The 27,450-nt window shown below is 37.5% G+C and overlaps 1 protein-coding gene across 2 annotated transcripts in view; it reads right to left on the bottom strand.

Annotated features, from left to right (window-relative positions):
- Positions 1 to 385: 385 nt before the first annotated feature.
- The window catches only part of KCTD1 (potassium channel tetramerization domain containing 1), a 125,313-nt gene continuing 98,248 nt past the window's right edge, over positions 386 to 27,450 (bottom strand). For both annotated transcript variants that reach the window (XM_044666480.1, XM_044666472.1), the window contains exons 3-5: positions 23,176 to 23,320; positions 9,812 to 10,117; positions 386 to 1,019 (exon numbers count right to left, since the gene is read on the bottom strand). In XM_044666480.1, coding sequence (XP_044522415.1) covers positions 861 to 1,019; positions 9,812 to 10,117; positions 23,176 to 23,320 — 610 coding nt within the window. In that variant the 3' untranslated portion in view covers positions 386 to 860. The remainder of the gene's footprint in view (positions 1,020 to 9,811; positions 10,118 to 23,175; positions 23,321 to 27,450) is intronic.

Raw genomic sequence — 27,450 nt, 5'->3', positions numbered from 1 at the left:
CCTCTCATCCACTCTTGTGGGTATAATGGAGACCCTGATTATTTTAAACAGCGTTTATTGTATTTAATACATTATAAAATTTGAAAAATTGTAGGAAAGCAGCAGATTCAAACCAGAGCAAACTCTAACAAGTAATAATTCTGGCCCCTTTGCAAAACTGTCAGTTTAAAAACAACGTGATGTTCACATTGGTGAGGCAGAGGAAAAAGTGAGACTCTGTACAAGCTATGTTTTAATTTTCAGTCTAACAACTTTCAAATGCAATGTGCTCATGAATGGGGTTCTGAAGTCCTGAATTGTTCCCTCCTCAGGAGAGGCCTCCAAAACTCCATCTGCAAAGGAACTCAATTCAAGGTGTTAAAAAAAAAAAAAAAAGAAAGAAAGAAAAAAAAAATAAAAGAGGGGAGAAAGAGAGAGAGAGAGAGAAAATGGATGGCTGTTTGGCAATGGAAAACGTAAGGAGATTGTGTCCTCACTGGTCATGGCTTGTTTATTGGTAAGCAGGCCTCATGAAGGCCTAGGACACTTAATGGCCATCACAGCACCAACTTCAGCTACCACATCATCATCATCATCATCATTATTATTTTTTGCATTTCCTACCTTTTGACATATATAATATATTTATATATTTTTTACACCTTGAGGTTATTATTACTATTCCAATTGTTCCCATATGAATACAGGTATGGTCTCTATTTGATATAAATGTGTCTTTATTTGATTTTCATTCCAGGACTTGGTTTGGTGTCCCAACTGCACACAAATATCCCTTTTTTCTTTTCTTTCTTTCTTTCCTTCTTCCTTTTCTTTCTTTCTTTCTCTCTTTTTTTTTTTTTTTGCATAAGAAACATGTCCATTCAGTCCAGAGGCTCCTGCTTTATTCGAATGACGGAGGGTGCACGAGATGTCCGTCTGAGTTCTCGCCTCAGTACGTATTCACTGAATTGGGAAGAGTCTACCCCTCCTCCACAGGAGCCTACAATTTCGAAGCCTCTTTGCTGCAGCCTCTCAAGTACCTGGAAGAGACAAAGGAAGACATTTAGGTGGGGAGGGAAATGGACCATTGGTCACTAAGAGCAAGAGGAAAGGGTACAGATAGATAGTTCAGTGGACAGAGAGCCAAGACTGGAGATGAAGGGTCCTCAGTTCAAATCTTGTCTCAGACACTTCCAAGTTGCCTTGCCTTTGTCTTTCTGTTTTGGAGTTCTTACTAAGAAAGTAAGGGTTTAAAAAAACAAAACAAAACACTATATCTAGCTGGCCCCAGATGGTGCTCCACATCCTATCCAGACACCCACCAGGGCCTACCTACCCATGCCACCTGCCATCCACCATGTCCCTTCTTACTCTAAGGATAGTAGTCATCAATTCAGTACTAACATGGCTACTGGGAAGGGTGTGACAATGAGGACTTCCCTGTAGCTCTCTCAATCCCCTGTGACTCCACAAGACCAATCCCCATAAATGCTATTTTCTCCTTTAGAATATGAGCTTCTTGAGCGTAGAAACTGGCTCACTTTTGCATTTGTGTCCCCACTTTTATCTTTTGGCCTGCCATATAGCAGGCATCTTATTCTTAATCATTAATATCAAAAAAATTTTACTGTTTTGTTTTATATTACAGACATTTCCAGATAACCCCTAGCTCCCTGAGAGGTTGTTTATAACAAAGCAAAGCAATTAAACAAACCCAATAATACAGTGAACTCATCTGAGAGTGCATGCAAATTCCCTATCTGTAGGCCCCCTTCTCTTTCTATTTTAAAGTGCTTTAAAAAAATCAATAAAATCTATTTCTCTTCTTCTCACACACATACTCCATTATAAAAAAGAGAAAACAAAAATAAATTCCTTGTAAAAAGTATACAGTCACACAGAACAAATTCCTTCGGTAGCTGGATACAAAAATACTTATGTCTCTTAGTCATTTCTATAGAATCATGGATGGTCATTGTATTGATCACGTTTTTTATAGCTTTCAGAATTGATCCTCTGAACAATGCTGTTGTTGTAGAAATTATTCTCCTTCTGCTCACTTCATTCCTTGTCAATTTGTAGAAGTATTTTAAATTGCTTGCTTTGACATATAAATATTGATATTATAGTACAAATTGTTCTTCTGATTCTGCTTATTTAACCATGCATCAGTCTATAAGTCTATGTTCAAGATTATCTATTTACTTATTTCTTATAACACAATAATGTTCCATCACATTAATATAACATAATTTATTCTGCCATTAATCAGAGGATGGGCCTTTAGTTTCCAGCTTTTTGCCACCAAAAAGTCTCTAGAAGAATTTTTGTACATATGAAATCTTATTTCTTTTGGGAATAGGGCTAGTGCTGGTATAGCCAGGTCAACATGCATGTATCATATGATTCCAAGTTGCTTTCCAGATTTACCCACTTACAGATCCACCTAACAATGTATCAATATGCCTGTTTCCCCACATCCCCTTTAACATTTATTATTTTCTTTTTTTGGCTTGTCAGTCTGATAAATATGAAGGTAGAATCTTACAATTGCTTCCATTTGCATTTTTCTAACCAGTAATGATTTCAAATATTCTTTCTATAACTGCCTCTTCATATCCTTAAACCATTTGTCAATTAGGAAGTGGCTCTATTATAAATTTTAAAAATCAGATCTCTGTCAGGAAACTTGCTGTGAAAATATTTTTTCCTCAGTTGTTTCCCTAATCTTAACTTTATTAGATCTGTTTTTGCAAAACCTTTTAAATTTTATATAATCAAAATTAATCATTTTATCTTCCATGAGCCTGTTTATCACTTGTTTGGTCAGAAGCTTTTCTTTTCTTCATAGATCTGATATATTCTTTTAAAAAATGCTCTCTAATTTGCTTAGGATATGCCTTTTTATATCTAGGTTATGTAACCATTTGGAGTTTATCTTGGTATGAGGTAGTGGTCTAAATCTAATTCCTTCCATACTGCTGCCCATTTCCCTCAGCAGTTTTTATCAAATTTGTTGTTGTTTAGTTGTCTTAGTGTCATGTCTGACTCTTTAAGACCCCATTTGGGGTTTTCTTGGCAAAGATACTGTAATGGTTTACCATTTCCTTCTCCAGCTCATTTGACAGAGGAGAAAACTAAGGCAAACAGGGTTAAGTGACTTGCCCAGGGTCATACAAATATTAAGAATCTGAGTCCAGATTTGAATTCTGGAAAATGCATCTTCCTAACTCCAGGTCCAGCACTCTATCCACCACATTAACCTAGCTGGAGTCTTTATATTTATCAAATACTAGGATGCTAGATATGTTTGCTGATATGTGTGGTGTTCCTAGTCTGTTTCAGTGATTGATATATGTATTTTTCAAACAGTATATAATTGTTTTGAAAATCTCAACTTTGTAGTAAATTTAGAGATTTAGCACTGCTATGCCCCTTTCATTTCTACTTTTTTTTTATCATCTTCATTTTTGAGATTCTATTTTTTTTGGCTTCCAGCTAACTTTTTTAAAATTAATTTTTCTAGTTCTAGAAAGTAATTCTTTAGAAGTTTGGCGTGGTATTGAATAAACAATTTAGGTTGGTTCATTTTTATTGACTCCTACCAATGAGCATTTGGTGGGCATATTTTAGGCCTGTATTTTTTTTCTTTTACTGACCCCAGATAGTTTATTTACCTTTTTTTTTTTTTTTTGCATTTGCCTTTTTATCATTAAAAACAGTCCATAAAATTCACATTAGTTGGATTCTGGTTAATCATAGTTTATATACTCATATATAAATATCTATGTATATATATTCTTTAACTTAATTTTATTTAATTAATTAATTTAGGGTTTTTCCATGATTATAGGATTTACGTTCTATCCCTTCCCTCCTACCATTCCCTCTCATAGCTGACACACAATTACACTGGATTTTACATGTGTCATTGATCAAGACCTATTTCCATATTATTGATATTTACGCTAGGGTGCTCATTTTGAGTCAATATCTTTAATTATATCCCCATCCTCCCATGTGATCAGGCAGTTGTTTTTCTTCTGTGTTTCTACTTCCACAGTTCTTCCTATTAATGTGGATAGTGTTCTTTCTCATAAGTCCCTCATAGTTATCCTGGATCATTGCATTGTTGCTAGTAGAGAAGTCCATTACATTTAATTTTTACCACAGTATATCCATCTCTGTGTATGATGTTCTCCTGGTTCTGCTCCTTTCACTCTGCCTCAATTCCTGGAGGTCTTTCCAGTTCACATGGAATTCCTTTGAGCATAATAGTATTCCATCACCAACAGATACCACAATTTGTTCAGCCATTCCCCAATTGAAGGGCATCCCTTCATTTTCTAATTTTTTGCCACCACAAAGAATGCAGCTACAAATATTTTTGTACAAGTCTTTTTCCCTATGATCTCTTTGGAGTACAAACCAAGCAGTGCTATGGCTGGATCAAAGGGTAGGCAGTCTTTTAGTGCTCTTTGGGAGTAGTTCCAAATTTAGTCCTGTATTTCTGTAAAACACTGATTTGCAGTTGTATTTATATATTTGTGCCAATCTTGGTAGGTAGATTCCTAATTATTTTAAACACTCTAGTCATTATAAATGAGATTTCTCTTTCTATCTCTTCCCACTGGGTTTTATTGTTATTATATAGAAATCGTAATGATGTGGGTGGATGTGTTTTACATTTTGCAATTCTACTAAAGTTACTAATTAGTTCAATTAATTTCTAATTGACTCTAAGGTCATCTGCAAAAATGACAAAATTGTTTCCTCTTTTTTACACTTATTCCTTCAATTTCTGTTTTTAGTCTTATTTTTATAGCCCGCATTAATTGTTGTTTGTTTTCAAAGATGGCTAATGACATCACAGGGTGATGTCTTGAGTGTGGATTGGATTTTAAATGAGGCAAAGTTGCATTAAGTTGTCAGCCTCACTCTGTCTTTTAGAATCATCTAAGTCCCCAGATAAGACAAAAGTCCTGATAACTTGATGGTCCAGGACACAGTGAATAACACTGGCATCTATGATGTCTGACCAAGCTCTAAAAACTCAACAGCACATGCCTCAGCTGCCTTCAAGGCTATTGGAACAAATTGTTCTCATTCACCCATTCCACTAGGAAAGCCTTCACATGCTTGGGGTAGACACTTTCTAACTCACCAACAGGTTTGTGGCTCATTGATTAACCTCAACTTAGTTTCACCTGTCTGCCAAGACGGTTTTACTGGAGGTGAGGAGTGGGGGGGAGGGGGGGGGTTGCAACTGTGCATACAACCGCTTCTTTGAACTAAAAACGAGAGTTGGGTGAATGTGGACACCGAAGGTGGATGAATAGCCCTGAAAAGGACTTGGCAAGAAGAGGATAGTGGAGAGGGTGGTCAGACCCTCATGGCAGAGGTGCTAGTTCTCCTTGAACACCTAAAAATACTGTCAATAGAAATAACAACTATGGATATCTTTGTTTCACTCCTAATTTTTTGGAAGGCATTCCAATTGATCTCCATGATATATGATGATAGCTCTTGGTTTTAGATTTATAATATCTACCTTTTGACAAAAAGGTCCATTTATTCCCAAGTTTTCTATTTTTTTAAAATTTACAATTTATAATTAAATTAAATTAAAAATAAAATTTTTAAATAGGATATTTTGCCAAAAGTTTTTATTTTATAATCACATAATTTTTGTTGATTTTGCTATTAACATGGCTAATTAAGCATATAGATTTCTAATATTAAGTCAACCTTGCATTCCTGGTATAAATTCAACATGGTTATAGTTACATGCTGTTTTATAGCCTCTTTGCTAATATTTAATTTGAACTTTCTGCGTCAATGTTCATTAGGGGTATTGATCTGCAGTTTTCTTTTTCAGTTTTGACACTCCCTAATTTATATGTCAAGATTATATTTGTGTCACAGAAAGAATTTGGTAAGATCCTTTCTTCTTCTATTTTTCCCTAATACTTTATATAATTTTGGAATTAATTTTTTTTGAATGTCTGATAGAATTCACTTGTGAATCAACCTGGTCCTGAAATTTTTTTTTCTTTTCAAGTTCATTGTTCAATTTCTTCTTTTGAAATTCAATTGTTATTTATTTCTTGTTATTTTGCATATCATATTTTTATAAATATCAATTTATTTCATTTAAGTTATTAGGCTTATTGGCTTATACTTGGGAAAAAGTTTCTAATAATATCCTTTATTTTTCACTTGTGAATCTCCTTTTCAATTTGGATGCTGGTAAAAATGACCTAATGCTTTATTTTTTTTAAAGTGACATTTCTCATCTACATAAACTGAAGTATTAATTCCTGCCTAACTTTTACTTGCCACATGTGGCAAACAAAATATTTGGTGATCTGAATAAGAATGCTGGTCTTTATGTATGGTTAATCTATTGGAGAGAACATGATTTTCTATGACATGCTAAAAATCAAAATTAAATCTTTTGGACAGGTGATTCCTTTTAGGAAATAACCAGAAAAGAAGGACTAATTTAAATTAGCAGCTAAAACTAGAGCACTCTGAGACAGGTAAACTTGGTTTGAAGGCAGCAAAGACTTCCAAGTACAAAGTGTATATATGTACGTAGGAATGGAATAAGCCAGGAAAGTAATGACAATGCAGTTTATTAAATTTCTTAGCTCATCCCCCTTGCAAACTTTATTTTTTCTATTTCCTTTTTTGTATTTAATTTAAAACTTATAAATTGTAAAATTTATAAATTAAAATTTAAGTTAATTAATTTAATTTTTATAGTTTTGTTTTCTATTCTATTGTTCTTACTTTTGTTCAAGGTTCCTGATCATGAGATAATATCTCATGTCTGAATTTGTATGATTTATGTATTTTCAAAATTGCATGCATTGCTTTGGAACTGGGAACCTTGAAGAATAGAGACAGCAAAGGTTGTAGCGTGTTACCAACAATGACTTGCATGTAAGGTGTGACATCAAATTTGGGTGTGATTGGAAATGGAGTGGGCCAATCATGAAGCATGAGTAGGGAATACTACAAGGGCAGCTTGAGAAATCCATTGGCACCTACAAGCTAGAAAAATTATCAGAAGGCCTTCAACTCATGGAGTAGTTTTATTGGAGAGAGGGGAACTGGACTGAGACAGGATGCAGAAGCCACAGACAGGCTGCAGTCAGCACTGGTGGATCATGGGACCATCAGTGCCATTCTTTGCATCTACTTTCTCTTTCCATATGTGTATAATAAAATCTATGTACACACATGTATACACACACAAACACATACATACTTTTATGTATGCATATGTAAGTATCCAAGTTCGTAGCTGGGCATATATGAATGTTACTTCTTTATGGTATTTAAGATCAAACAAATAAAGTTATCTCCAGTTTTCAAATTCAAAATCAAATATCAGGCATTGGGTTAACCAGTGCACATCTGGTATTTTCAAACATAGGAGAATGTTGGTTCTTCTGAAATTTGTTACACAATGAGCAGAAAACTGAGCAAGGGACCTCCATTTCTCTGTCAGGATTCTTTAGTACAATTCAATGACTTTTGGATCACCGTAAGGGCTATTACAACATTTAAAGAGTGTCAATTCAGTGAAAAGTGTGCTCCTAGTTTCATTTCTCCATTTACCATTCCTCATGAAGCATGACCCACCAACCTGAGAAACAGTTTATGGTAAGACCTGAGAGTGAATATTTACATTAAAAATTAGAACTGCAAAGCCAGCAAATGGCCACTTGATTTATTTCTAAAATATAGAATAGCGATAGACCGCTATCAAGAAGTTTTTATCAAAGTACCCCTCAAGGCTCTGATTCTATTAGTAAATTCTAAATTTATGCTTGTATCAATTTGCTTAGTAATTGAACTGAAAAAATAAACTTCCGAGTATTTATTTTACTGCCATTTACTAATAAGAAATTCAAAGACTGAACTTATATGGTGAAATCTTGAAATTTACATGGTGACTTAAAGCTTATAAAAAACTCTTTTCTCCCAGCAACTCAGACTGTGAGTGTTATTGTCCCCATTTTACAGATGAGGACACAAAGGATCTGGAGCTAGGACTCAATCACCTGTCTCCTGACAACAAGCCTTGTGTTTTTTCCACTACACTGAGCTGCCTCTTAACATTTGAGGATAAATATAACCTGTTCAGATGTTTGGTGTCTAATGAAGGTAAAGGACAGCTCTCTCTAAGGAGAAGTAAGTACCCAGCATGGAAGGAATGTAACATCTCTTCAAGAGACATGATCCAGTCTGGTTAACTAAATGGGCTTCTGCCAAAAAGAGTTTCTTTGGCATTATTTGAAAACAGATACCCAGGCCCAGAAAGGTTTTGGGGACAGTCTTTCAGCCTGACAGCCTCTGTGCCTTCTGCAGGACCAGGTGAGCAGAGTTGTGACTCAGATGATCCCCATACCTGATAATCTGAATAAACTGTGCCATGAATTAGAATGTTATTAGTCTGCCTCCAAGTTAAGCCCAATAGTTTGTGCTCCCTAACATCAACTGCTTAAAAGTCACCCCAGTTCTAACAGTGCCCCCAATTCTTGCTGCCAATGAACAATGTTTGTTTGACTTACATTTCCACATCTAATATGAGTTTTGGCTTGCCAGGAAGGTCCCTTTTCCTGCTGACACTTTTTGGGAGGTAAAGCAGGCAGGGCTTGTGGCTCACAGCTGTGCCCTAGAGTGTCAACCCAGGAGAAACTCTACTCTCCTGATCCAACTAGAATGATCTGGTAAACCTGCCATGCAACTGGATTTAAGCCACTGACTCACTGGGCTGGGAATGGAGCCAAAGGTTCAGGAGGGAATGATGGACCTGCAGGGTCTTGGGCACACAAGACTGGCTCCATTTCTCCCTTAGGGGAAGGGAGGGGAGCAGGGAGGGGAGGCAGAGAAGCTTCAGAGACTCAGGGAGGAACAGGTACCTACTCTCTGGTGGTGTCCGCCCTGTGTAAAGACTTTTTGGAAGGACTATTTTCTGCCCTGGGAAGGACCTGCTTCAGATTCTGCCACTTTTGTGGGTCACTATGCTATGGGCAGACAGCTTGGTGGTGCAATAGATTGCCAGCCAGGAAGACCCCCTCTCCCCCCCAAGTTCAAATCCAGCTTCAGATACTTAGGAGCTGTGTAACTCAGGCAAGTCACTTAACCTTGTTTGCCACCTCAGTTTCCTCATCTGCAAAATGAACTGGAAGAGGAAATGGCAACCTTCTAGTATCTCTGCCAAGAAAACCTCAAATGGGGTCCTAAAGAGTTAGACATGACTGAAATGAGTGAACAATAACAACTGCAGAGTGCCAAGGGGTTAAGGAACTCTGAGGGAGGCTGTCTTGCTTAATATTTTGCACAATTAATCCTGAACAACTGATGAATCATTTATTTCTTTTATTTCAACTTTTATAAGTGATTTTGTCCTTGAATCCAAGCATGTTGGCATAGCCGGCCTTGATACAGTTTGGTCTCCAACTCCGCCTTTATCACTGATTATGTAAGCTTGGATACATCGTTTAACCTCTTTTTTTTGTGACCTAGTTTCTTTCTGTAAAAGGGTGATAACAGAGATACCTACTTACCTTATAGAGATAAGGACATGTATAAACTTTTTGGGATCTTTGGAGGAGTAATACTATATCCAATTTCAGACAACATTTATTGTTGTCTATGTACAACATGTCTATCCTATGTACAAAAGAATAATAGTAGGCACTGGGGATACACATTTGGAACCAGTCTACCAACACCAAGGATCTCGTGTTCTGATAAGCTTTTAAAGAACACAATCAAATATTAAAGCTTTCTTAATACGTGACATACACCGTACCTGAACTGAGTTGAGGTGACAGTATCCATTCAGTGGAAATCTGATGACATGCGTTGAGTCGTGATTCCAACCTGCATTGACCGAATTACACATCACATCTCCAATTTCTGGGAACACTTCTTCTATCAAAGATTTGTCACCACTGAGTGTAATTCTCTCTCCGAGGTCTGGGGCAACTCGTACCACTAAGCACTCGCAAGGTCTAGAAAAGCGACCATTTTCCCGATCCTGTTTCCATCTTTCCATCTCCAATAACATGGGTTGAAGCTGAAAGTACTTTGCCTCTTCATATAACAAAGTGTAGTCCTGGGAAAGAAGAAAAGGGTTTGGGGAAGAGAGATTTTATTGTGCGAAAGTGTAATAAACAGTATGGCAAACTTAAGAGCATGAGCAAATGCCTACCTGGGTATAAAAAAATCATTTCTGACCTTTGCCATTGTGCCTTTTGTTGACTAGATTTTTTTTTTTTAATTTTAAACCCTTAACTTCTGTGTATTGACTTTATAGGTGGAAGATTGGTAAGGGGAGGCAATGGGGGTCAAGTGACTTGCCCGGGGTCACACAGCTGGGAAGTGTCTGAGGCTGGATTTGAACCTAGGACCTCCTGTCTCTAGGCCTGGCTCTCAATCCACTGAGCTACCCAGCTGCCCCCTGTTGACTAGATTTTTAATGAGATCATTGACATGTTTCTCTCTTACTTCAAGTTTGTAAAGCCTAAAATAATTTATGCAATTTAGAGTTAGCCTGCATAAAGTTTGTGCTGCATAATGAAAGGGTCAACGCCTTTGGGATAGTTTATAGTCTGCATAATGACAAACACAAGGTAGGAAAACCTGTTTTAGCATGTAAAGGATTTAGAAAAGAGATTTTACAGATATAGATGTGTATTCTGCTTTAAGAAAACCCAGGGAGCCCCAAGTTAGAATGTACAAAACTGATATAATTGGGATGACTTTTCAGCTTAAGTAATAAGCCCTCTCATGCCTTTAGAATTTTATTAAATTGGCCAGAATGTGATTTATGTTCAAAGTTTGGAGAAGAACCTATTGTGTAAAGTGAGGAACACCTGTAGAAAGAGATCTACTTTGCCATTCTTAATGAGCTCCACAGAAAGCCTGTACTTTCTGCCAACATAGTGGTGCTGTGGCAAAATAATGAGATCACTGAACTGACAGGTCAGAACAACATCAAGTCTCTTCTCCTATCTAGGCACACAAGGCAGGCAAACATGTCCAAGGTTGGCGAGGGGCGAGGTGGAAGAGGAAGGAATTCTCAAGTGTTTCTGAAAAGGAAGCCATTTACATTTTTTTTTTTTTTTTTTTGCCCAACGGTGTCTCTTAAAAAAAAAAAAAAGTTGGTATTTATTTCAAAAGTTCTTCCAGCAAATAGGTATTAATTAAAGATGAACACCCAAGGAGAGAGGGCCTATAGAGACAAAAAAAGGAATGGGGAGGAAGTAAAAACAAGGTCAATATTGTGTTTGATGGTAGCTATAGCCACAATCATTGTGGGGTGGGAGATGAGAGACAGCTTGCCCAGGCATGTTCGTGGTGAAAGTTTCCATCTTCTGGCACAGTCATTCCACAGTCCAATGCAATGGGCTGATGCTGCCAGGTGAGGATGATTGAAATCTTTTTGGCCCAAGTATCCGGCCTCAAAAAGGCCTTTGTTATTTGGCATAGTAATGTTGGAGTACATGGAGGGGAGGATGGAGAGGAGTGAACTGTTTTTATTTTATTTTCATTTTGCCCTTCTTCATCTGAGTGGATCAGAAGCAGAATTACCCCAGGGCTTTAAGATATAATACTCCCAATGACCTCCTTCTTTTCTAGCAGTTTACTCACACAATTTTACATAATTAGAAGTCATAAAATAGGAGTTGCAAAAATGAGAAACTTTCACCAAGTAAAAGGCAAGGGAAGGTGTCTGTCTCATAAAAGATGTGAACGGTAGCAATAACTTTTACTTCTTCTCTTGCCCAATCATTTCTTAGCTTTCATTTTTAATTCATTTAAAATTTTAATCCCAATAACCTTTCCCCAAATGACATGGCTTGGAGGCTCTTCACCAACCTGGCTGCCTTATTTCTGGGCTGATTCAGTTATCAATGTTTCTTCTGAAATATCGCCCCACGAAATGATTTCTAACAGTACATGCTGTGGTGGCAAAAACATGGAAGCAAAATGGAGGCTGATTATTTGGCCGGTGGATGAACAAACTGTGGTATGTGAATGCAATGATGCACTCCAGGAAAGGATGAAAACAAAGATTTCAGAAATGAATGAATGAATGAATGCACGAGTAAAAAAAAGCATTAAGCAAATGTCTACTTTGTTCAAAGCACTGTGCTAAATGCTGGGGATAGAGAGAGAAAAGTAAGGTGATTGCTGCTTCCCAGCTCACTTCTAAAGGGAGTGACAACACATGGAGAAGGTTTGAGTTACAAATCAGATGACTGAAAGTGTTGCCCCTCCCTCGCTGTTGGGCTGACTTGCCATTCATAAGATTTGTATCAACATATGCTGAGCAAACAGAACCAAGAAATCACTTTGCACAATGACCACAAAAATGTAAAAGGAGCATTAAAAGACTCCGGAACTCTGATCAATGCAATGACCTAACTTGCTTGCTGCAGATGGATGGTGCCACAAGGCATGTGTTATCAGATGTGGCCACTGTGTGTTTTGGTTTTGCTTCATTGGAGTGAAAGTGATAGTAAACAAAAAAACTATCAATAAAATATGAATGGGATACTGGTCTACTAGAGTTACTACCCACGTTTATAGTACTGAAAACCTGATGTTGGGGACAGTGCCTGAGCTAGGGTGAAGCAATAAGTAGGATCTCAATTCAGGTTCTTAGAGCATTCACTATTTCTCCAAGTATCTTCATGAGCTTTCTGGAACCTGGGATTCCCTCTATCTGTGTTGGAACCTATGGCACATGTGCCCAATGAGGCTGCTTCCCTCTCCCTCTCCAACACGTGCCTGAGGACATTTCTCTCATCCCCAGCCCCTCTGCCCTACAGCCCAATGGGAGCACTTCCTTCCTCCCCTGTCTAGAATAAGGGGTTGGCTCACATGTGGCATGAGCGTTGCAGTTTGGGCACTCAGTCTCTAAAAGGTCCACCATCACTGCCCTATATTAAAGGCCATTCTCTCTTTATGGCAAAAGTAAAATATTGACCTCAATAAACTTTAATCCTTTATTAGAAAAGACTATAGGTATCAAAAGGATTTAAAAATGGTAAGCCATAATAAAGTCAAGACACACATTTCTGCTCATTTTTCCTATTTCTGAGTGATTTGATTTCATGGTAATTTCATGGCATGGGACACTTAGATGGTAGTCCTTTGAAAAAGTCACGTTTAGGAGGCTGTTAGGTGGTTTTGTGGATAAAGTACCAAGTCTGGAGATGGGAGTTGGGTTCAAATCTTGTCTCAGATACTTCCTAACTGTGTGACTCTGGGCAAATTATTTAACCCCCATTGCCTAGTCTTTACCACTCAATACAAAGTTCTGATTCTAAGATGGAGTATAAGGCTTAAAAAAAAAATCATGTTTTTCTTAGAATATTAGAGAGGGAAGGAACCTTGGAAATTCACTGAACCCCATCTCATGCAATATCTAACATCTCCAGTAGGTGTTCATTCAGTCTCTGAAAGAATCTGAACATTTTTAGGGATGGGAAGCTTATTACTTACTTTCAAATTAAATTCAACAAACATTTAATAACCTATACTATGATATACTTAAAGTATAAGACTGTGTGTGTGTGTGTAGGGATGACACTGTGCTGGGTAGCTAGAAAGACAGATAAAATATGATTTCTATTTTTGAGCTAATGGAGCACCTGAGATATATGCACCATCACTCCCCTTCCAGATATGTAAAACACACATATATGTACGACTAGGAAAAAATGGAATGTGAATACATAAAGATGCTAGGAGAATTTAGAGGCAGAGAAACAAAGAAGATCATTCATTTTTGGACAGACTGAATGGCTAACAATTCTCTCTCAATTTAGGCCCAAGTCGGCTTCCTTTGAACTTTCATCCACTATTCTTAGTTTAGCCTTCTGTAGCTCACTCCTGTCTTGTTCAGTCCCGTCTGACTCTTCATGACCTCATTTGGGATTTTCTTGGCCAAGATCCTAGAATGGTTTGCCATTTCCTCCTCCAGCCATTTAACAGGTAAGGAAACTGAGGCCAACAGGGTTAAGTGACTTGCCTGGGGTCACCCAGCTAGTGTGCAGCTAAGGCTGGATTTGAAGCTGGTTTTTCCGGACTCCAGACCTGGAGCTCTATCCATTACACCACCTAGCTGCCTCAAGGTTAAATAGTCTCAATTTCTTCAGCCATTCCTCACAGAATCTTGTTCTCAGACTTGTTACTCTCCTTCCGCATGTAGTCTAGTTTGTCAATGTCCCTCTTGAAGTCTGTCACTAAGAAGAAGCAAAGTAGTGCCCCAGATGAGGTGCATGTGGTCTGATTGGTACAGAGAATGATGAAAGTATTATCTCCCTTGATCTTGACATCATATTTTTATTAATTGAACCTGAGATTATATTAGCATTTTTTGGCAGCCACATCACACTGTTGACTCATATTGAAATTGCAGCCCATGTATGCCCTTGAGTCTTTTCCACATTGATGTCAAGCCAGGTGTCTCCCCATTTTGTACTGGTAGAGTTGGTTTTTCAAACTCAAGTGCAAGACATTACATTGATCTTATTTTAATTTCCTCTAGTTAGCTTCACCCCTATACCTCAAGCCTGTCAACATCATTTTGGTCCTGTCATCTGATGCACTAGCTATCGCTCCCAGCTTTGTGCCATCTGCAAATCTGATGACAGGATACCCTCTGAGTCTTCAGCCAAGCCACTGAGAGAAGTGTTGACTAGGACAGGAGGGCCAATTACAGGGCCCTCTGACATGCCACTAGACTTTCCTCCAGGGGAAAATCAATCCACTAATCAACTCTCTATAGATACAGTTGTTCAATCAGCTATGAATAGATGCCATCATCATACTGCTCATATTTCTCTATCGTGTGCACAAGATAAAATGGGAGTTTTTGTAGAATGCCTCCAAAGATCCAGATATACTATGTCTACTGAATTTCCCTAAGGGCAGCGAGGTGGCACAGTGGCTAAAGCAATCAGACCGAGAGTTGGGATAATTTGAGTTCAAATCCTGCCTCAGACACCTACTAGCTGTGCAACCTTTAGCAAGTGATCTTAACCCATATTTACCTTGGTTCCTCGTCTATAAAATGGAGACACAATGGAGACAAAAATGGCAAGACTACTCCAGTATTTTTGCCAAGAAAACTCCATGGATGTAGAGTCAGATATGACTGAACCACAGCAACAAATTTGCATTCCCCTATTGGATCAGACTAATAATCTCATAAGAAACCCAAATGAGAACCTATCTAAACAGAAGTATTTATAATTACTCTATTTATAATAACAAAAGATCCTGAATAACTAACACATCTAATAATTAGAGAACAGATGAATAAATTATGATATATTAAAGGCATAGCATGATTCTAGCAAGGTGTAACTAATCTTGGAGTCAAGAAACCCTAGATTTAGGTCCTGCCTCTGAAGCGTACATAGCCTACCTGGCTATGTGATCCTGAGAAAACAGATCAAATTAACAGTGGCTCCAGCCCATTATCTGAGGCTGTGACTGTGGAAAAATTGTGAATCTGCTTTCATAGATGAAGTTTTCTTGCAAGCATTTGCCTAAAGCAATGAAATAACAGATGCCGTGCAAAAAACCTGATGTCTTAAAATACCACGGTGCCATAAATAATAATAAATACCAATGTGGAAAAGCCTATGTGTGGATAATGTGATATGAAATCAGCAAAACCAGAATGGAATAAACATCGACTACATAACTATATTATGATTGATCGCGTACACTAGTGGTCTTTGTTCACCTTCTACTAATATCAATTTTAGGAGATAAGTTCAGGATAGCTCTGATTTTCAGCCTTTAACCTTCCATCTATACTCTATCTTGTATATGTCTAGTTTTGGTTGTTTTTTTTTTTCAAACTCTTACCTTCTGTCTTAGAATTCATACTAAGTATTGAGGCAGAACAGTGGCATGGATGAGTGGTAAATGGAGTTAAATGACTTGCCCAGTGTATAGCTAGGAAGGACCTGAGGCCAGATTTGAACCCTAGTTCTCCTCACTCCAGTCCTGGTTCTCCATCTACTGAGCCACCTAGCTGCCCCTATGCCTAGCTCTTTACATATCGTTTTCACTATTAGAATGGAGACATCTTAAAAGCAGGAGCTCTCTTTGCCTCTCTTTGTAGCCCTGACCGTCAGCCCCAGCACACAGAAATACCACTGACTAGAGTACACATGATTTTGTCATTGTAGGACATTCCTTTGCTGATGAATATGGCAAGTCACTTGTACCCCAGGAAAGTCTGGGAGTTTTCTGAAGCTCAGAGAGGTTAAGGTTAATAAGAGTCTCAGATGGAATCTGAATCCTGACTTTAGGTGTAATACTCTAGCCCAGGGGTCGGCAACCTTTTTGGCTGTGAGAGCCATAAACGCCACATTTTTTAAAATGTAATTTCATGAGAGCCGTACAGTGCTCACAGTGCACGTTCCTGTAACAGTGCCTGAAAAAAAAATTGACTTTATGGCTCCTGCAGAAAGAGCCATATCTGGCCCTCAAAAAAGCTAGATATGGCTTGAGTGCCATACGTTGCCAACCTCTGCTCTAGCCATTAGATCATCCTTCCTCTCTCACTAGAGCTACATAAGAAGGCAAGAAAGAAAGAAGGAAAACATGGTCAAAGTGGCAGTTTGGGGAGGAATGGAAAAGAAAAGAAAAACCATATTGATATTTGTAAATTTATTTGGTCCTGCTTTTTTTTTTAAAGGCTAAGGTTCCTATGTATGGTTTTGCCCTTTGAGATGTATATTTTTGTTTGTTTGTTTTTTTAATGAAGGTTAGTAGATCTAGGAAAAACCTGACTGTAGGCAATGGGGAAGGAGTCCCTAGGTATGTGAGTTTTACATTTTCTTCTTATTTTTTTAAACCCTTACCTTCGTCTTAGAATCAATACTGTGTATTGATTCCAAGGCAGAAGAGTGGCAAGGGCTAAGCAACTGGGGTCAAGTGATTTGCCCAGGGTCACACAGCTAGGAAGTGTCCATCCAGCTGCCCCCTACATTTTCATTATGAAAATGGAATCAAAACAGGTCTTAAATAATTCTGAGTTTTGTTCCTCCTGTTATTTGTTGACATTATCTTAGCCACCCTAAACAATGGGCTTCTCTCTTTTCCTAGTTTATTTACCTAATAGGAAAAGTGTAAAAACAAAATGCCTTTTTTTAAACTCTGACACTTAGGAAGCCTCAACTACCTTTAGGCATAAGGTCTGTTCCCACTATTATCATAGGCTGCTGTTGGTCTTCTTTTGTCTTCCTTGGTAACTGCCTGTTAAAGATTTTCCCTCTCTATCCACCTTGGTTTCTTTAGATGGCTGCCCTACTTCTTCCTCCTAAAAATCATCTGTGATTATATTATTAGAATTTCATTTTTAGAGTTTTTCTTTACTGAGTCATATTTTTGGTCATGAGATCATACTTATTGTGCCTTTGGAATTTTGGAAATATGCTTCCACAGAATCTTGGGTACATATTTGATTGTAAACTTTAAAGGGCACGGCTACTTCTTCCCAAGGCTTTGGCTACTATCACGTCACAGACAAGTTCTTTCTCCTTTCTGATTAAAATGACATCCAGTTAAACAGTTCCCCTTCTCCTATGTTCTGAGAAGTGAGATTGTCCATGAAGTTAAGTGAATGTTTGATAGCCTGACTTAGCAGGATGAGATTTCTTTTTAGATGTTTGTGTGAATAGAATAATCAAGAGCCCTCTTTCATCTTCACCCTAGAAATTTACTATTCCCTTGAACTCACACTGGAAGAGAACTTTGTCCTTGTGGCCCCTCCCATTAATTGGGTGCTTCCAACTCCCAGAATCTCCATTAAAATTTTTTGAAATTCAATTTTATTTTATTTTTGGTTCTAAATTCTTTCCCTCATCTGTTCCTACACAGAGAAAGCAAGGAAAACAAACCCCATTACAAACATGTAGGGTCAAGCTAAACAAATTCTAATTCTCATATTAATCATGTCAGGAAAAAAAAATGTGCCCACTCATTTCATCACCTTTTTCTAGAGGTGGGTAACATTTTTTTTTTTTATTATTATTATCATGAGTTCTCTGGAATTGTAGTTGGTTTCTTGTGTTGATCAGAGTTCTTAAGTCTTTCAGAGTTGTTGGTCTTTACAATATCATTGTTGTATAAATTGCAGAACCTCCATTTTTTAAGGAAAATACCCAGGCCAGCCATGTCTTCATTCTTCTTCAGATTCTACTGCTAGAGAAGTGGTACCTCCAGAGAGCTGGTATCTCCTCCTTGTTGCCCATTCACCTCCTGCCCTCTCTTTCCAGCCTCCTTTTATGTGTTATCTTCCTTAGAAGACTAAGTTCTTTGAGATTCAGGATAGTCTTTCTTTCTGCTTGTATTTATATTCCTAGTACTTAGCATAGAAATATCTTGCATCTCAGTTCACTTCACACCTATGTGCAAACCAAAGAACCTATTAATTCTGAAGCAGAGGTTCCCAACTTTTTTTTCTTGTCATGCACCCTTCTTACAGTCTGATAAAGCCTATGGACACTTTCCCAGAATAATTGTTCGTGAATGCATTAAAAAATCCATTGGATTGCAAAAGAAACCAACTATACAGAAATACAGTTGTCAAAATGTTCAAAACAAAACCCAATATGGTCCAAGGTTAAGAATCCCTGGTCTACAGTATTAATTTCCAAAAAGAAGTTCTTAGTTCTCATATGGTTTGGGTAGGGCTCAGAAAGGTAAAAAAGACCAAGGACTTAGAAAGAAATGGATAAAAAAACTCACATAAAAAACACTAAGTAAAAAAGAGGAAAATTTGTGAAATTTATTCACATGCAAGATATCTCTGCAGAAAAGTTTGGGAATGAATGGTCTCCAAAGATATTTCCAAAGTTTCCAAAGACATTTAATGGTTGAAAAAGAGAACAAATGGCAGTTGCTTAAATAACATCTTTAAAGATAAAGTTATTCAGACTGCTAACTAGGATTCTAGCTTAGGTAAAACATTTATAGAAATGAAAATTTAAAGGACAATGGATAATTTATAGACTTAACAGACATTGTATTTTGCAGATGTAATAAATTTATTAAATTATTATAGTATTAGATACATAATTTTAAAACTTCCTTTGTGCCACACCCTAGTATAATATAATCCTTTTACACCCCAAATAACTTGTCCCTTTTGTCATTGTCAGGAGGCAATGAGTGACTAGGAGAAAGTACCTCTTATATTGTTTAGGGAAGGGAAAAAAAAAGAGTTTACATTTTTTTTTCTGTAGACTCAAAGCTGTATGGAATATATATATCAAACCAGTATTCACTTTCCACGGAATATTACTATTCAGTTCTTAGCTACTGCTGTTTAGTGAGCCACACTTTTGTTCATCCTCAAATGATCATTCTAGAAACCTTCAACTTCATCATTATAGTGTTTTAAAGTTTACATAGCACTTTATATAAGCTATCTCATTTGATCTGGTGATTTCTATTTTACAGTTCAGGAAACTGAGACTGAAAAAGTTTAAGTGACTTGCCCAGGGTCACTCAGCTGGTATAGTATCTAAGGTAGGACTTGAACTTCCAGACTCTAAGTTTAACACTCTATTCACTGCACTACTCGGATCATTCAGAAGATACACTATAATTTAATACTAGTAATACATATATGAGAAGAGTAATTTTAATTTAATTTCAAAGATTAGGTTTTATGTTACTTATTTTTTAAAAAACCCCAAAGGTTGTAGATGAATACTAAGCCAATTAAAAAAGTTTATTCTGCGTAAAGAATTAGTAAATAATGGTCAAAAGGGGCCATGGAATAGGAAGGACCTTACATCTGTATGCAGAGGCTTTCTTAGTTCTATACTTATCTTCTAGGTCCTCTGTTTGGGTTCTAAAAATCTCCAGGGAGAGAGATTCTTCAGGAATTTTGTCCTGGGCTTAACTACTATCAGCAAGTTCCCCTTAGACAGTATCTAATCTAAATTCTCCTTTGCAATTTAAATTAACCTCTTCTTTTTCAGTTTTTAGTGAAAATGGCAAAAAGCTAGCCACCATCTTGTACTAAATAACTGCATAGTGCAAAAAGGAGCCTTTCCACCTTCTATTCTTCAAGGCATAATTAGTTCCTATTTACTTATAATTTCCTTATAGATCCTATTTTATAACCAGAAATCATCTTGTTTGTCACTAGATCCAAAGTCTTCCATATCCTCTTAAGTTTATAAAGTTCTATTTATGGAGTCTGAATGCAGATCAAAGCATATTTTTTCATTTTGTTTTCTTCGTGGGTTTTTTTTTTTACGTGTGACTTCTTCCACAACTTGGCCAATATGGAAATATGTTTTGTATGATCACATATGTATACAAATATATCAAATTGCTTACTTTCTCAGAGAGGAGGGAGGGGAGAGAGGCAAGGAGAGAATATGGAACTTAAAAATTTTTGAAAATAAATGCTAAAAATTGTTTTTACATGTAAATGGGAAAAATATTATATACAGAAAGTCTACAGAATTCTAAATGATAATAAAATCTGTGTGCTAAATTTCTATTTATCTAGTCATTTCCCATCTCCTTTGTGTACATCCTCTATTCTTTCCTCCTTTTCTTCAATATCAGGAGGTGAGATAGCCTTTCTAATTAACACCAATGCCTTTCTGTATGTGTCTTCTCTCTTCCAGTATCTTGCACTTTTGACCATCTCCCAAATTTTCAGTCCCTCCACACACTTTGCTTCTTTCATGGTTACCTACAAATATACCCAGATTTCTCTAATTAAAAAAAAAGTCTCAAGCTATTACTCTAGACCTCTATCCCTTTTCTACAGACACTCAAAAAACCCTCAACTCATCTTCTACATTTTTTTCATATTTCTCTACTCTTTGCAATCTGGCTTCCTCTTCCCCCATTCAACTCAAACTACTTTCCCTCAAATCATCAATGACTTCTCTAATGGTAAATCCAATAGCCTTTTTACAATACCTATCTTTTAAAAAACCCTTCTGCAGTATCTGACTAAGCTTTCTTGTTCCATGTTCTAGTCTCCCTTTATGGTTCTTATCCTACCTGTCTGAGAGGTTTCTTCTCATCTCCTTTATGGGATCATCATTCCTTTTTTCTTTTAAACCGTAACAGGCTGCCTTAAGTATTGGTTCCAAGGCAGAAGAGTGGTAAGGGCTAGACAATGGGGGTTAAGTGACTTGCCCCAGTGTCATACGGCTAGGAAGTATTTAAGGTCACATTTGAACCCAGGATCTCTCATCCCTAGGCTTGACTTTCAATCCACTGAGCCAACTAGCTGCTCCAGGATCATCATTCCTATTTCTTCCCATGTGCCGAGGGATAACCCAGGTTATACTGGGCCTTTTTGCTTTCACTCTGTATTCTTTTTCTTGATCACTTCATCTCTAGGTAGAAAACTCTCAGATCACTCCTTTTTCCTCTCCTGGGTTCCAGTATTGCATCTTCAACTGCCTACAGGTATATTTCCCACCTGGATGTCCCACAGGCATCTCAAACTCTACATGTCCAAAACAGATTCCATTATTTTCCCTGCCTAACTCCTTCACACTTCCATTTTTTATGGCAAGCACCATCATTTTTCTTTTTCTAGTCACCTAAGGTCACAATCTCGGAATAATTCTTGATTCCTGACCCTCACTCCCCTTAGTGACCCTTCCACACATTTCTCAAGGTTTGCTGATTTGACGTTCTCAAACTCTTGTTTCTGAGCCCTTCCCTCCCCTCATCCAACACCTGCCATAGTGTAGGCCCCCATTACCTGTCATTGGACTATTGCAGTGGCCTTCCTCTCTTATCTTGGAGCTATCCTCCAAAGAGTGGCCACATGGATGGAACTAAAGTTCAGATCTGACCATCTCACTCTCCAGCTCCAGGGGCTTCAGTGGTTTGCCTCTACAATAAAACACAGACTCTTCCTTTGACATTTAAACCCTTTACAGTCTGGCTTTGGTCTGCCTTTTCAGACTGATTATATATTAGTCCTCCTCACACACTTACCTGGCTTACTTATTCCCAGGCCCCATCCCTGAGCTCCACTACACCTGGAGTGCTTTCTCTCAGCTACCGTCAAGACTCACCTCCTTCAAGAGACCTCTTCTGACACCCCCAGTAGTTGAAATCACTTTGTACTAATTTTGTATATATTCTGTATTAACTGATCTGTGAACATGTTGTTTCCTGCCCCCGGGAGGGCCAGAACTATCTCACTACTGCATTTGTATCTCTAGGGCTTAACCCAGTGCCTATTATATAGGAGGGGATTAATATGTTTGCTGATTGACTGATTAACTGGGGCCTCACTGTAGCAACTGTTCATGCTGATGGACTGATTTACAGCGAAGGAGCTTGCGATAAACTCTTCTGGTATTTCAGTCACTAAACCTGCTGAGATGGGGTCTATGTGTGACCTGCCTTGTACTGAATATGCAAAATAGAAAATATTTTGAGGTTCTAATGTGCTTTTTTTTCCTTGTCCTAAATGTGGTGGTCTATATTTAACAACGCTTGGCTTCATTTTTGACAACTTGTGGGAGTACTTCTGAATTCTAATTCAGCTGTCCAAATCACAGGACTGATGGCTCTAACTTAGTCATCTTCAAATTTAATGATTTAATTTAATTCAATGCACATTTATTAAGAGCACAGTAGATAAGTAAGTGCAAGGCGCTGGGCTATACTCTGGGGATATAAAGTTGAAAAATGAGGCAGGGCCTGCCTTCAAGTGCCTTAGAGACTTTCCTGTCATTCCTGAAGTGCTATAGATGCATAGTTGAGAGGCGGCAAAGCATTGAGCTGATGGGGTGATGCCTTTGGAGGCAGGAAGAGAGATCCTGCCCACTCACTGTGTTATCCTGGACAAGTCTCTTTGCCGGGGCTTCTGTGTCCTCTTCTGCCAAAATGGGGATATCTAAGGGTACCTATCTCCCCTCTATGAGGACCAAGTGAGAGAGTAATCCATTTAAAGTGCCTTGCAAATCTTTAAAGCAGCATATAAGTGTTGACTACTAGTAGTATTATATATTCTCAGAAGAAATCTGATCCCAAAATACACCGAAAATACAAAATTCCAAAATGTTCCTGTCAGTACTTCAAAACACATCACACTCTACTGTCTATAATATCTGTAGTTTAACACAGAAATCTCACCTTAAAATCATCCGGAATGAGTAGTTTTGATGTTCGTAGAAAATTTAGTATATATCTGAACATCTGTCCATCTCTGTCAATGAAATAATGCTGTTTGAGACTGTCCAAAACAATTGGCTCCGTGCCATCAAAAAGTCTTCCAATTCTGCGGTGGAAAAGAGTGAATGAACAGAGAGGTCAGAATTACAATCAATATTCCATTCAGCCATTGAGACCGAAAGCCACAGATTTCGATCAATCTAAAAAAGTAGAAGAGGTAGTGTGGGGAAATGTTTAGAGAGCTGGCCTCAGAGTCAGGAAGACTTGCCTCTGAAACACAAAGTGGCTGCATAACCGTAGCAAGTCATCTCTCAGTGTCCCCAAGCATCTACATTGTAGGGGAGGTACCATTTTGCGTTGGAAGACGGAGTTTCCTTATCAGGGAGGAATGAAATCTATGTCGATGAAATCACAAATACAGACCAACAGGAAAAAAAGTTCAGATGATCATAAAATTCTGCTTAACACTTAAACAGTTCTAGAACAGAAGCATGCAAGTCTTTATGGGGGAAAAGTCCTAGAAAAAGATAACTGAAAGCACTCTAAAGCTTTCTGAAGCAAGCAGATTGTTAGCAAGCTTTCACTTTGAAGGAAAACATGCTGATGTCTTTTGCCGCAAGATGCCGTTGCCACACTGGAGAAATGTGGGTCTTAAAACCAGTAGGCTTTGACCACAAAGAGCCCAACGATGAGCCATCTGACTTATTTGTTTTATTTTTATGGCGAGAAATTAATTTTCATCCAACAAACATTAATACCTATTATGTTTGCTAGACACTAGAGAATGCAAAGATGACAGATGAGAAAGTCTTTATTTTCAAGGAGTTTACAGTTCCATGGGAGGATATAAGAAACATTTAAATAAGTTATAATGTGAAAGGGGCAGTAAGAGAACCAGGTAAGGGGTTGTAGGAAATCATAAGAAAAAGTACTCAATGAATACTTTTAGCTGAGGGGGGGATCAGAAAAGGCTCCAGGGAAGAAGATGGAGCAACTAAGCTGGGCCTTTGAAAGAAGAGAAAGATTTTGATAGATGGACAGGATTTCTAATAACCCTTGTAAAGGAAGAGGGGGCTCAGTGAGATTTGTCAACATTAACTAGCCCAGACTGTTAAAATATTAATATAGGTCAGGAAAGGTAGGAGCCCAATGGTGTGTTTCCCCTTTCACTTAATTCCTTACCCCTTGCAATTGAAGAGCCTTTTTCTTAAATGGGGAGGAACTATGTATCTTTAAGAGACTTGTTTACAAGTTCCTCAAAGAACAAAGTAGTATCTACCTTCAGTCTATTTTTTAGGAGGAGGTAAAATAAAAATATCTCTGGCAAAAAGGCACCTGATCCAGCTTTTTAGATACTAGTTTGATCCAGCTTTTTAGATACTAGTTTGAATCCATTTTTTTTTTTGACTAGTAAGAAAAGGTGATGGCAGAAAAACATTTCATGTAGTCATGAAAACTTCCCTAGGGAACTCCAAGTACTAAGGGCACAATGATTATGATGGAATATAAGGAATCTGATCTTTTTTCAAGATGGGAGCTGCTACTGGTCATTTTTTTTTCTTTTTATCCCCCACTTAATGGGATGTAGAAGGGAAGAAGCATTTATATATCCACTACTATGTGCCAGACACAGGGGTAAGCACTTTACAAATATTATAGCATTTGATTCTTACATCAACCCAAGGGGATAGATGCTATCTTATCCCCATTTTACAGTCAAGAAAATTGAGGCAAATGGATTAAATGACTTATTATTACCATAGTGAGTTAGTTTCTGAAGCCACATTTAAACTCAAGTCTTTCTGATTCCAAGTTCAGTGCTCTTAACACATTGTGCTACTCATTGCCTCTATGAAAACAAACTTATAATTTCAATATGTGTCTGATGAATGTAAGATGAGCACAACTGTACCTTGTAGGAGAGTCTGCCTAAATGAATGATAGTATTGTAATTCACTCTCATAAAGTTTTTACAGATTAAAAAAAATATAACCTTAATTTCCAAAAGATAGCCTTCCTTCTTCTACCTTTGTTCCTTGTGACAAAGGAAAAAAATGAAAAATAAATAAATAAAAGCCAATTGGGTATATTAATCACTATATCAAGAAAGTCTGACACTATATGCAATATGGGTGCAATATATGCAATCAGTGTCCCTCAGTTTTGCAAAGAAGAAAGGGAAGAGCATTAAAAAAAATTAACCTTTACCTTCCCTCTTAGAAATCAGTAGTGTACATTGGTTCTGGGACAGAAGAGTGATAAGGAGTAGGCATGGAAGATAATGACTTGCCCAAGGCCACAGAGCTAGGACCTCCTATTTTTAGGCCTGGCTCTCAATCCACTGAATCACCTAGTTGCCCCTGGAAAAGGCATTTTCTTTTCTTTTCTCCAGTCTGTGTTGGTCATTACAAAGTACTTCAATTTTGGAAAAATAAATTTATATAAGAATTATGTTTTTGCCAACTACAGTATTTTCCTTTCTAAGAGAAATATCTACAAAGTATTTCATTTTCTATTCAACCTTTTAAGACTATAAACTGAAGAGCTGGTATCAAAAAAGGGGATTTCCTTTCCTGGAATTTTCTACTCAAATGAGATTACAGGTCTAGACCTGTTGGCCAACCACCTCCTGGCCAAAATACAGTACATTGGTTGGGGGGATGAGAAGAATTCAAATGAGTCTTAAATTGTTCCATAATGCTGATATTGCAAGGAAATGGGAGTAAAAATCATCATTTTTAGCTCTTTGTTGAAAATAAATGCCTTCTACCCTCATTCAACTCCTCCCACCCTGTTCCCCAAACAAAAACAAAATACTTTTAAGTGGCCAGAAAACAAACAAAACAGAACAAAACAAAAAGGTAGGTATCCTTGCAATGCATTTTTCCATAGAGGGGATTTAGCACAGGACTGGAGAATTTATAATTCCATGCTGAAAGCAAGAAAAAACAAAGGAGAGAGACTTGGGAAGGAAGGAAAACTCAGGATGGCTCTTTGTCAGCAGAGGCAAATCAGACAACTGAAATGACTGAACAACAATAAACTAGAAATTTAGCATCACAGAAAGACTGATGTTATTGGTTAAAATATGATTTTGTTTTTAGATCAATGATGAATTTTATCTGCCACATTTATTCTCATTTCTCAATATGATGGAAAATTGAGAGTTGATAATTATAACTTAAAGAATTGCTGCTCCAAATCACTAATGATAAGAGAAGTGCAAATTAAAATATACCTGAGGTTTTACCTCATACCCAGGAAACTGGCAAAGGTGACAAAAGGACAGGACTATTCAGTGTTGGAGAGGTTATAGAAAAACAGGGACACTAATGCATTGTTGGTGAAGCTGGGAATTGGTACAACCTTTCTGGAAAGCATTTTGGAAATATTCTAGGAAAGTGACTAAAGTATTTATATCCTTCTAATCCAGAAGAAGGTAACTGATCAAAAAGAAAGGTTTCGATGTATAATAAAGTATTTACAGCAGCACCTTTTTTTTTTTTTCTGGCAGCAAAGAACTGGAAACAAAGTAGATGCCCATTAATTGAGAAATGACTAAATGAATTGTGGTAGGTGAATATAATGGAATATCCCTGTGCTGTAAGAAAGTATGAATATGAAGACTACTGAGAAGCATGAAAAGGACTAAAGTTAACTGATACAAATTAAGTAAGCAGAGCTAGGAAAATAATTTGCACAATGACCACAACAATTTTAAGTGGAAAAAAGCCCAACTATCAAACAACTGAAAAGTGAATGTTATGAAATTAATAAGAACCATTTTGGTCCCAAAGAATCTTATCCAACCCTCCTTTGCATGGGGTGGTTTACAGGTGTGGAACACTACAAATAACTATATATATATATATATATATTTCAATGTATTAATTGGTTTTACTAATTTTTTCTCTTCCTTATTAAAAAAAATCTTTGTTATAAGACATAGCTCTGAAAGGGGGAAAGAGGAGGGATTTGGGAGTGAATGTAGACAGTGTAAAAATAAGATATCGATAAAAATCTATTTTTTTTTTTGTTTTTTTGTTTTTTTGTTTTTTTTTTAACCCTTGTGCTTCGGTGTATTGTCTCATAGGTGGAAGATTGGTAAGGGTGGGCAATGGGGGTCAAGTGACTTGCCCAGGGTCACACAGCTGGGAAGTGGCTGAGGCTGGGTTTGAACCTAGGACCTCCTGTCTCTAGGCCTGACTCTCACTCCACTGAGCTACCCAGCTGCCC

This window comes from Gracilinanus agilis, chromosome 1 (assembly GCF_016433145.1).
Source record: "Gracilinanus agilis isolate LMUSP501 chromosome 1, AgileGrace, whole genome shotgun sequence".
NCBI lineage: Eukaryota > Metazoa > Chordata > Mammalia > Didelphimorphia > Didelphidae > Gracilinanus > Gracilinanus agilis.
This window is presented reverse-complemented; position numbering and strand designations above follow the sequence as displayed.